This window comes from Heterocephalus glaber, unplaced genomic scaffold, assembly GCF_053883595.1.
Source record: "Heterocephalus glaber isolate CG9 unplaced genomic scaffold, H.glaber_assembly_v1.0 deba00001428, whole genome shotgun sequence".
In the NCBI taxonomy this organism is placed as follows: domain Eukaryota; kingdom Metazoa; phylum Chordata; class Mammalia; order Rodentia; family Bathyergidae; genus Heterocephalus; species Heterocephalus glaber.
Genome location: NW_028258293.1, coordinates 11986533 through 11998691, shown reverse-complemented (window position 1 = coordinate 11998691; position 12159 = coordinate 11986533). Strand labels below are relative to the sequence as shown.

At 40.0% G+C, this 12159-nt stretch overlaps 1 protein-coding gene and 1 pseudogene across 1 annotated transcript; both read right to left on the bottom strand.

The window, feature by feature from the left end:
- Positions 1 to 592: 592 nt before the first annotated feature.
- LOC101710580 (swi5-dependent recombination DNA repair protein 1 homolog pseudogene) lies at positions 593 to 1964 on the bottom strand (annotated as a pseudogene).
- A 3836-nt stretch (positions 1965 to 5800) lies between these two features.
- LOC101710948 (mas-related G protein-coupled receptor member A) lies at positions 5801 to 11851 on the bottom strand. Its single transcript, XM_004851783.2, has 2 exons — positions 11627 to 11851; positions 5801 to 7576 (listed from the first exon to the last, which is right to left on the bottom strand). The coding sequence occupies exons 1-2, from the start codon at positions 11635 to 11637 to the stop codon at positions 6559 to 6561; spliced, it is 1029 nt and encodes a 342-aa protein (XP_004851840.2). The 5' UTR covers positions 11638 to 11851; the 3' UTR covers positions 5801 to 6558.
- Positions 11852 to 12159: the final 308 nt, after the last annotated feature.

The following is a 12159-nucleotide window of genomic DNA, read 5'->3' as shown; positions in this document are numbered from 1 at the left end:
GAGGTAATTATGTTAAAATAAGGACATTATGGTAATCTAACATGAGTGGTATGTTGATGAGACAAGCTGACCAAGACACACACACACATACACACACACACACACACACAAGATCACATGAGACACAAAGAGAGGAGGACGTCATCTACAGTGGTAGGAGAGAGGCGTCAGAAGAAACCCATGTAAGATATCACTAAGAACCCCTTAAATGGCTAAATTAAAAGATATTTGCAGTTTCAAACGTTGACAAAGATTAGGAGAAAGTGGACCTTTCATTTCTTGCTGTAGAGAACAAGTGGTACAACTGTTCTTGGAAACACTTTTACATTTTTTGAAAAAATTAAATATACATCACTATATCACCCACAAATAAACCCTAAGTATTAATCCTAGAATGAAAAAGCACGTTTATTTAAAAATCTGTGCACAACTCTTTATGGGACTTTATTTATAACAGCCAAATTTAAACCAAATGTCCTTCCACTTGTGAATATTGAAACAAACCATGGCACATCCATACAATGGAATAGCAGTCAGCCATTAAAATGACAAAAGCACTTGATACATGCAGTTTTGTGGATGAATCTTTTTTTTTTAATTCTGAGAAAAAAGTTATTAATGAAGCATCTATAAATCCTCTTCACTTCTGTTATAGTGTAACAATTTATCATCTAACCCATAGTGGTCTATCAACTGAGTAAGGCTTAGCTTTTTGCTCTCTTCAGACATAGCTGACTGCAACTCATAAAGCAACAGCTGGCTACAGCTTCTCCACTTCTTTATCAACAGCTGTAACTGTGAGAGGTCATTCTTTGATCTATACATTTTGACTAGTTTTAGTTTCCAAAGGAGATCTTCCTTGTCCTGCACCTGCTTCACCAATTTTATTCTTTCTTCCATTAATCCTTGTTCAAGATTCTCATTCACAGAATCTTTCTGAAGAGCATTGTATGACCTAGTATCAAGTGAATTAGATTCACATGCAGTGATCTTTTTGAGAGTATTTTTCAAGTATGTATTTTTTTCAGATTCACTATCTATGTGTTTAAAACTTTCTTGAAATTCCAAACAGTTTTCTTCTGTTGAAGAGGCTGGTTTCTCAGAAAAGGTCTCATCATTTTCTTTATTCTCTATTTTAAGACGTTTTACTACACTGCAACAGGAATTAAATGAAAATCTTGTTTTCCTTAATATTTCTTTAAGTGTTGCACTCATGGGCGCTTTCCGTGAACTATTTGTATGGGGCGATGGATCCGCACGGGCCTGTGGGGTGCTAGGTCGAGTCACAGCCGAGTCTGATGGGCTTTCCATACTGGAAATGAAATCTTGGTCTACTTCCCTGGAAGGCTCAAAAAGCGCGCGCAGCCCAGGCTGTACCTTGTGGATGAATCTTGAGGACAGTTTTCTTTTTGTTTTCCATTAAGTTTATTGGTACATTTTAGGTATACAATACAGTTACATTCATCATTGGGATCTTGTACCTTTACATGATGTATCTTGGTTCTTTTATTTTTTCCCCATTCCCCTGCCCTCCCTTCACCCCCTCCACTCTTTCCTATTTACAAAGACTTTGTTTCCATTTTTTTCCTTTTCTCATATTTTTTCTTTTGCCTTCTTTCCTTTCCCCTACCCCTCCCACTTCTCCTGCTCCTTTAGACCTTTACTTCCCATTACACAGTATCAATTATACATTTAAAAAATAACAATATCAAGAACTAGGAGACATTACCACAGATTTTACAGAATTTAAAAGGATATAGAAAGCATATTTCAAAAATCTGTTTTGAAATGAATTTGACAACTTCTAAGAAGTACCTTGGAAGACAAATTAATGAAACTAACTCTGGAGGAAATATAAAATTTGAATAGCACCTATTTAAGAAAGTATATTCCTAGCTTGAAAACCTACCTATATGACAACAGCAGGCTCATATACATTTTAACTGATAAATTATATCAAACATTTAAAGCAGAAAAAAAAGGAACACTTCTCCCCTCATTTTAGAAACTCAACATTGTGCTAATCCTAAAACTGGATAAAGATAACAGAAGAAAAAAGTATGAACATAGATAGACATTTGTTTAACAAAACAAACTATTAGAAGTCAGATCTGGCAGTCTGTAGAAAGTGGTTTTATTGTAGGGATGGCAGTGTTAGTCCAGCATTGGAAGATCCACCCCCAGAAGTCATCATTTTAACAGAGGAAAGGAAAAAGCCATATGATCCTGTCACTAGTTGGAGAAAAAGTACTGGACTAAATTCTACAGTTGTTCATGGTAAAAGCGATCAGAAGACTAGAAGTAGAAAAGAACCTCAACAGATGAAAGACATGTACTCCATACTTCCAGCGAGAATGCCTTATATGAATGGAGAAGATACAATGCTTCCTCCTTAAGGTGGGGAACAAGGGCAGATATGCTTACTCTTTATCTGTCCATTAAACTTTGAAACCTAGGCCCCACCAAAATAGTCTGGCAATAAAATGACACAATTAGGATAGGACTGGCAAGGTAGAAGCAAAATCTTTATCTACAGAGAAAATACTAAGAAATCTCTAGGAACCCCTAGAACTTGTATTTGAATTTAGCAGGATTAGAAAACACAGGGTAAATACAAAAATTCAGGTCTATGTATACTTGTTATAAATGAATAATTGGATATTGAAATTTAAAAGTTATGTAGGAGTATAAAGGACCTAGAAAAGTAAAAAGAGAAAGAAAAAAAAAACAGTGTTGGAAGACGTTTAGTACCTAATTTTAAGACTTCTTCTAAAGCTACAGTAATCAAGGCAGTGTTGGTATAAGGAAAGACATATAGATCGTTGGAATAAAAGAGAGTCTAGAAATAGAACCACACATATATGGTCCACTGAGGAGTTTTTTTGTTTGTTTTATTTTGTTTTTTGGTACCAGGGATCGAACTCGGGTCCTTGTGCTTGCGAGGCAGGTGGCGGAACCACTGAGCTAAATCCCCAGCCCTAACTGAGTTTTGAAAGATTATTTAACATTAACGTTTTGTAGAATATAAACTCAATTCAAGAGCAGAGGAAAAGATAGTGTTTTCAGCAAAAGGCACTAGAACACCTGGTATCCATATATGAAAAATTAACCACAACCCTTTATTTCCATACATAAAAATAACTTGAAAGGATCTATGAATCTAAATATGAAAGACTAACGCTATAAAACTTTAAGAAGAAATTATAAGGGAAAATGTTTATGAATTTAGAGTAGGCAAGAACTTCCTAGGATACAAAAAACATGATGTATAAAAGAAAAAAATTGATAAATGAGATTCCATCAAAATTTAGAACTGTAAATGACATCATTAAAATGAAAAGTAGTCCTTAAACAGACCATATTTATAATACATGTAACCTATGACCAGAATATATAAAGAACTCTTACAGCTCATTAATAGGCAACCCAATTTAAAAGTAGACATAAGAAGATGATAAATAGCCAGTACAGCACAAGGAAAGGTGTGCAACTCTAGAATCAGAAAAATACTAATTAGTACAATAACAAGATTGAATTACACACTCATTAGGGAGATGAAGTTAAAAGTTTTAAAAGCCTTGTCATGACTTTTTTGTTGTTGTTGGATTCTCTCCCTTTGTGTTTAATTTGTCACGCACAGTGGATTCATTCTGCTGGGCTTCCTGGGGTTGTGATCCTCATTGTCTTTTCCTAGGATATTGTCTAAAATTTTTTGGAGTGCTGGTTTGGTATTCATGAAGTTCCTAAGTTTCTCTTTACCATGAAAGTATCTTACTTCTCCATCAATTTTGAAAGATAGTTTTGCAGGGTACATCAATCTGGGCTGGAGGCTGTTTTCCTTTAGGGCTTGAAATACATCACTGCAAGCTCTTCTTGTCTTGAGGGTTTGCATTGAGAAGTCTGCTGTGATTCTGATGGGCTTTCCTTTGTATGTGATTTGTTTCTTTTCTCTCACTGCTTGTAGAATTTTGTTCTTCTGTCGGGTTTCTGGAATCCTAAGTATAATATGCCTATGTGTAGATTTTTTTTGATCAAGGCTAGCTGGAGTCCTATATGCCTCACTTCTCTGTGTGTCAAGTTCCTTTCCCCTGCTTGGGAAGTTTTCTGCCATCACTTCAATGAACAGCTTTTTAATGTCATTTGTACTATCTCCTGTTTCTTCATTGACTCTAATCAGTCTTATGTTATTCTTCTTTGCATCGTCTAGCAGCTGCTGGTTTGCTTTCTCGTGGTCCCTTACAATTTTAAAGCAATTTTTCTTTTCCTGGTCACTAATTGCAATCTTAACTTCTATATCTGAAATTCTGTCCTCACATTGGTTCATTCTGCTGCGTAGACTTTCAATGGAGTTTTAAATCTCCTGGAAATCTGTTTGCATCTGTTTTATGGATTCCATTTGTTTCCTATGTTGGGATTCCATCATGTCCCTCAGATCCTCTATTTTTCTATCCGTGTCCTCTCTAAATTTATTAATCATGTCTTGCACTATGGGCACAATCTTTGCTGTTATCTGAGAAACAATTTCTCATTTTATTTTTTCCAGATCCTCTTTTGTTGCCAGTTCAGGGAGCCCATGTGGTTGAGTATCAGATTGTTCCATCTTGTTTACCTTTGGGGTTGGGGTAGGTGATCTGGAAGTCTGTTTTTGAGGCTTGTTTACATGTCTTCTCATTTCCACGGGGTGGGGGGGAGGTGCTTCTGGTGCCCACATGGCTCACCTTCTCTGCCCTAGGAGCAGTGGAATGGCAGCGGGGGAGCCTCCTTCTGGGCTCTGGGATTGGCTCAGCTCCTCTGCCCTAGGAGCCGAGAGAGGGAGAGATTTTGTAACCTTTACTAAATAATTGGGGTGGCCCAGGAATGAAACTCATTTACATACTGATTACCCTTCCCTGAGCTCCTTTTGTGCTTGTATTAAAAATGTCACTGTGAATCACCACTTCTCCCATTTCCTCCATTTCTATTTATCTTTTCTTGATAAGCTGAAAAATTAATGTTGTTGACAAAGGAGGCAGTGGTACGTGTTTGGTAAATGTATAATTACTGGTTCAAATTTTTTTTTTTTTTTTTTTTTTTGGTACCGGGGATCCAACTCAGGTCCTTGCGCTTGCGCAGCAGGTGGCAAAACCACTGAGCTAAATCCCCGGCCCTACTGGTTCAAATTCTAAGTATCTTAAGAAGTCCTCCCTGATCTACTGGCCGTGATATTCACACTTATTAATGAACTCTTCTTGCATCAGGATCTCTGTCTCTGTATTTTCATGCTGGAGGGATTTAGACTAGTTACACAATTATGACCAGCATACATAAGGATAACTTCTTTTCCACACACTACTGTAATCTCCTGGAGAACAGCAATAAATGCTCATCTGTTTTTATACCCATCATTGGTATATTGACAATATTGGTGCTGAACACATTCCACAATATCTTTTCAGTGCAAGCCCAGTAGGTGGGAAGCATATATGCTCACTGTGATTATAGTGATGGTGTAGAAATATGAACTTTTGAGGCTTTCATGGTAGTTGCTTTCAGTTCATGTTCACGGTAAAGACAAATCACCCTGTCTTATTCTATAAACAGATTCCAGATCATAAATGGCATAAAATTAAGATTTGGCAATCTGATAACCTCAATGTTTGCTCAGGTTTCTGAGTGTGAGCACGTGACTCAATTTTGCCATTGAGTCAGCTTGGGAATTCAAATGCCCTGACTCCATGTCTGGTACTTTTTCTAATTTAGTACTCCCAGGCTCTGTGTGTCTATGTATCCCATGATTTCAATCCATGGGACATACTTCTAGACTGTATACTGTTTGGGGAAAGAGCTAAATAACTACCTACCAATTTTTTTTTTAAAGTAGGAAAATTTATTGAGAGAAAGATAGCTTCTGTATAAGAGAGACAGAAGGAGGACCGGAAAGTTGCCTCACCACCCACCAATTTTAACTCCAAGAAAACAAGGCCAACTTGTTAACAGGCAATGGAAAAATGCTGCCAGAAGACTTTTTACAAACCAAGTTTCATAGGCTATTTTCTCACGGTAGAGAGTCTGCATCTAAGGACTTTATCTTCCCCAAAGCCACAGAGTTAGATGAGATTCAAAGGTAGCAAAATTCATTCAGAACCAAGCTTTTTACCTGCAGGAATATGCCAATCACAGGACCAATACAATTCTTTTGGAACATAGTCTAAGAGAAAAATAAGAAATCATCTTTTTTATAACTTCATGTAGAGAATGGTCACCAATAAGAAGTTTATGGTTTGAACAGGGATTCTTTCCAGTTATGAAAATTCCAAAGAAAAACATCAATAAGAACGATTCAGTGAAAGATGAAAAATTTATTGAGGTCAAAAAAGATGGAGATGTTCTTATTTCAGACTATTTTCTCCAAGAAAAATAAGAAAATCTCAGCTAAAATAAATATGTTTGAAGACTTTGTGGAATTACTGAGGTATCTCAGGGGTCATGACGCTTAGAGAAGTGCAGATAACTGTCCACTGTACAAGGCAGTGTTGACGATCAAAGACACTTATGACTGACCAGGGCACAAGGTCCTCATCACTGCTCTTCTCTGCTTACTGACATCTCCAGGGTTCCCTGAGGAACTCGGCTTCCACATCCATCCTCCTCAGGGCTGTCCTGCAGAGCCCTCTGCAGAAGTAGCTTCAACGTCTGCCTCCCCGGCTGCTGCCTGAAGGTGCCAACAAAGAAGTAAATGAGGGGGTTGGCACAGCTGTTCACAGAGGACAGGACAACTGAGGCCAGGTAAAGACCGTATTGCAAAGTATCACTAAAGTCATCGTGAATCCAGATTAACACGAACCAGTAGACGCCCAAGGGCAGGCCACAGAGGAGGAAGACCAGCACGGTGAGCAGGATGGTCACATACAGCCTGGTCAGCCGCATCTGCCTGCCGCCGCCCCACAGGAATCCGACCAGCATGGCCAGGCTGGACCCAGAGAGAATCAGGACTAAAACACCCAGACATGTGGCAGTGGAAAAATTAGCTGCCAGACACTCGGCAGTCTTTTCGTTGACATCCAGCAAACCACAGTAAGACTTGTTCAGAATGCACATCAGCAGAGACGTAGCCCAGAGCAGGAAACACACGGTGACTGAGGTGTGTTTGGGGCGGCGGAAGCGGTACCAGATGGGACACAGGAAGGACAGGCAGCGCTCGGTGCTGATGGCGCTCAGCACGCTCAGGCCCGTGATGTAGGGAAACATCATGACGGTCTTATAGCAGGGGAGGAAGAAAACGTGGGGATGGAAATATCTGACGACCACCAGCAGGGAATCTATAATGTGGCAGCAGAGGAAGAGGAGATCTGCTGCAGCCAGGTTGAGGATGTAGATGGAGAAGGCGTTCCTGCGCATGCGGAAACCCAGGAGCCAGAGCACGACCGAATTTCCTGCGAGTCCAACCAGGCCAGAGATGAGGATCACCAGGTTCGGGATCAGGTCCTTTTCGTTGAAAGTTCCAGGAGCAGTTTCACCTTTTCTTTTCGTTGTTGTGACTTCTGTCACCCAAACTGATGTGTTTGAATCCATGCTCAGAAGCCCTCTAGTGGTGACCCTGGGAAGACAGACAAGACGTGACCACGTGCTTCATGACCCCTGATTGTCAGAACACCCTGCTATTTGGGAGTCACTTTCTCCATTTTAAAGAGGAGGAAAACAGGACTGGAGAGATTAAATAACCTTTTAAGAGCTGAGGATTCCTGGGATATGGATTGAAATTCAGTACTCGTCTGAACAGCCTGAACTCTGTCCAATACCTCAGTCCCTCTAAATGACATGGAAATACACTATGATAGAGACACTCCCACTCAGTGTGCTAAAGTTACAGACCTAGCACTATTCTGTTCTGCAAAATAGCACTGATTTGTTAAGAAGTTTTCTCCCTGGTGCAGAAACTGAGACAGACAGAGAGGTCATCATGACATCCCCATGACTAAGAAGGTTCAACCCAAGGAACCCTCTTTAGGGTCAGGAGGGTAATGTAAGCTCTTGCCAGGGTAGGCATGAATATGGTTCGGTTGAGAAATGGCTCAATGTGTCAGGCCTTGAAACAAGAGCCAGTTGTGTGTGGTGGCACATGCCTGTAATGCTAGCAGTCTGGGAGTCTGAGGCAGGAGGACTTCAAATTCAAACCCAGCCCAGGCAATTTAGTAACTTAAGCCCAGGAGTGTAGCTTAGGATGAAGGCCTGGAAATACTGAAAAAAAAAAAAAAAAGCGTTTCTAAAATATCCCCAGTCTAGCTTCTGTCCATGGGTTCTCAATATTTATTCAGTAAATAAATAAGTACACGAATGGAGAGCCTTACAGTATTAGATTTTTTTTGTTAAATGGAGAATAAAAACACAATGAAAGGGATTAGAACACACTCATGAGATGAAGAAAATTTCATTCATCCCAATTCTTGTGGACAGCTCTGGGTGTATTGAGAATTACCAGTGTGTGCTCAGAAACACGTTAGCCTCTGAAGTGCTTTTGAAGTGAGGATCCAACATAGCTTTGTTGAGCACATAGACACATGTACGTACACAGAGTGGCAATAGGCTTTTTGTTGGAGCTGAATTGCTCAGGAGTATAGAAAAGGAAGTACTGAGAGTGAGGTCTGAGTGCTACTGATATGAGACATTTCAAGGATGGGAATATCTAATGGAGGACTACTTAGTGATATGCTGTGGAGTGTATAATATAAACCTACCCCATCCTGTTTCCCCAGAGAGCTTTAGGGGAGCTTTTTTTGTTGATGAAAGTTTTGTGGAGAAGAGTGTATGAGGGGAAGTAGAGAGTGTGCTGGACTTGCAGTGTAAAGAGAGTTGCTCATGCAGATTTCAACTGTAGAAAAAGGATCAGCTCACATCTTATTAATGAACAGAAACAGAGTCTGCCAGATATTTTCTTTTTTTTTTTTGGTACCAGGGATCGAACTTGGGACCTTGTGCTTGCTAGGCAGGCGGCGGAACCACTGGGCTAAATCCCCGGCCCTGCCAGGTATTTTCTAAGGTAAGAAATAGAATTATCCTCATTTTACAAAGGATGGAATTAGGGCACCAACAGGATGAGTGATTAGACCCTGATCTCCCCTAGTGTAGGTTTAAACCTATTGGATTCTACCTTTCTTTCTTTTTTTTTTCTGATACTGGGGATTGAATTTAGGATCTTGCACTTGCAAGGCAGGTGGGGCACCACTGAGCTAAATCCCAGGCCCTGGGTTCACCTTTTTCATCTGCCCTTCGGTCCCATCACCCCTCTGTGTTCATTACAGATGGATGAAGGAAAAGCAGAGGAGTAATTCCCAAGTTATATTCAAGATGGCAGTCAAAATTATGGATGGGATAAAATCTAGCATAAGCAAACTTCAGGAACACAGAGGAAGAGAAGCCAATTACATAGGGAACAAAAGAGTTGTGAGTGTAAGTCAATTAGGACTCTTGCGAGAGCAGCTGCCCCCAAGAAATGCAGTGACAGTTTAAGAATCTGGAGGATGCATTGGAGCAGGAGGCCCTAAGGTGGAAAGGGGATACATCCTCCTGAGGATACAGAGAGGCATCCATCAGTAAATGCAACCATCACGAACTCTTTCAGTGAAACAAGCTCCCACAGCTTTGGTTGGTTGGCATGAACTGAAAAAGGAAGAAAAGCAGAAGTTCTGTTGTCCCTACTCAAGGTACTCTAGTTTGAACATCTGTTTTTAGGGTGTGATGTATTTGCCTGCATCATCAAACATGAAGGACTAAGTCGTGTCTATTTTATTTACTAAAAATACCACAATATTTACTAAAAGTACCACAATATTTAGCATGTGTTCCTAAAAATCATCTACTATAATATCCTCAGTTCACACTCTAAGAAACGGAGGCTTAAACAGATCGAGAGATTTTTCCAGGCTTCACATCATCTAGAACAGGACCAGTGCCAGCCCTTGGCCTTCTGGAGCCCTATCTGAGGCTTTTCCACTGTTCTCTGCCCCATTTTTTCTTGAATGCTCCACAAAAATCTTCATATGAGCACAGAGTCTGAGAGAACATCAGGGGCTGCAGAGACTGCTAGAGTCTCCCAGTCACCATTCTTCTATAAATAGTGATTCTCTGTGTTTTAAGTCAGGAAAAGGATTCTATTTCCCATCCTCTCTTAATGCTGATGGTGAAATGTTATCAGGCAGTGACCAACTGGGAGGTGAATACAGTGAAGTAACCAGCTCCTGGGTCATGGAATAAATAGATAAATAGAATGAATATAACCCTTAATTCCCTTCTATTGTTTCCTCCAAGGTTGGCATGTTGAAATGCCTGAAAGTTACGTAGGAACAAAGGATCATGGTACCTGTTTAGGGTTTGGGAGTAGCAGTTTCCTAGAAGTTGTTGGGTCTGATGCTTTTAAACTTTCAACAAAGTTCTAATAAACCTCTTGTTAAGGTCATTATTATAATGGTTCTGTATTTTAGTAGCTTCAATTATTGTGTAATCAATAAGGAATATGTTCCCATATTTAAATTCAATTCCATTTTCAGGGCTGGGGATGTAGTTCAGTGGCGCTGCGCCTGCCTGGCAAGAGTGAGATCCTGAGCTCAATCCCTGGTACTACACACACACGCACACACACACACACACACACACGAAATCAACTTTCAATGTATTTTTGATCAATGTGTGTGATTGATCCATAGAAGTGGAAGCAAGAAAAAATAACTTTGATGGAGATGAGATGAGAAATCACTGAATGACATTAAATAGAGAAAAATTTCAGGGAGTAGGAAGACATAAGATATAAGAGATGGTCTCATGTACAATGAGTATCTTCTTTCTATCCTTTTCTGGGCATCCAAGGAGGGTGGCTTCTGGAAACCTCATCAGTGGAATTCTATTCCTCCTTGTTTCTGGTTGCACTGAGCTACTGAGTGACACCCGTCCAATGGAGGGCAGGAGGAGAGGGATTTGAGTTTTTCATCTCCCACTCTCTTATTCAAGGCTATGTGTTGACAAAGGCAGTGCTTCTCCCCTTGATAATTATCTTTTCCTACTACTGCAGTTATAGCTATGACTGTTTTCTGTCTGGAAATTGCTCCCTCCTTTATCCATTACAGCTTATGGGTGGAAATAATGCTTTATTGTTGCTTACTTTAAGGCACTTTCTATGCATTGCTAGTTCCCCTTAACCCTGCCCATCTTTGCAGTCTCCTCTTAAAGTACTCCTCAATTATTCCAATTTGAACCATCTGTTTGTTCCTGGAACCTTGAGAGATACACAAAGCAGACGATTTTTGAAAAGGAAGTAAAGCAAAATGAAATCCCTTTATAGCATCTCAGCGGTGGTAAGCAATACCTGTGTGTAACTTTTCAATCTCTTCATGTCTGCAGATTTGAATGTTTAGAATAAAGGGGAGAATATGATGAGCTGGATCAGAGGGGAGAAAGGTCTAGTGAAATCCATTCAAAACTCCTAGCTTTGCTAAGCCATCACCCTGTTTTCAGAAGGAAACTTCACTCTCTTGCCTTTTTCTGAAGGAAGTGCCATGACCCCCTACAAGTGGAACCCTGTGGTGGAAACACAGGGATGTGAACTCAGACCAAATACTACAACAGGACATTTGACGGTTTTGGAATACAGCCTTACCTTTCTTCCATTCTCTTGTCTGGAGGTGAACAGCTGATGAGTGCTGATGCAGAAGAGCCTTTCTCAGACTGAATGACACCGGAGTGTGCTTCTTTGTCCTTTAAATCCAGGGATGTCCACAAGAGTTGGAATAAAAGCTTGTGACCAAATGAAGCTTATCAAGATTCCGGAGAGTTTATGTGATTTCCTATGCAGGTACTGGGAGCAAATCAGAAACCAGAGTTGTTTGAAACCTGATCCGTTTCTAAGATATTTCTTGGTGTCTGTTGTATTTCTGCTCACATATTAGTTTTTGCCATTGCATCGCAATCGGTCCACTTCCCTCTAAGTACTTACTATTCTGTCCACTAATTGCCAACCTCAATCCTAGGTAGCCATAACAAGCAATTTGATCTTGCATTTTGGGGCTTTATAACTAAAGAATAAGGAGTTGTGTTGTCAAGGCTCATCCGGGCTGACGCCACTTTTTTTAAAAAAGTATTTTCTTTATCATAGGAGTAATGGATTCATGTGTAAACCTTTATTTCAAATGA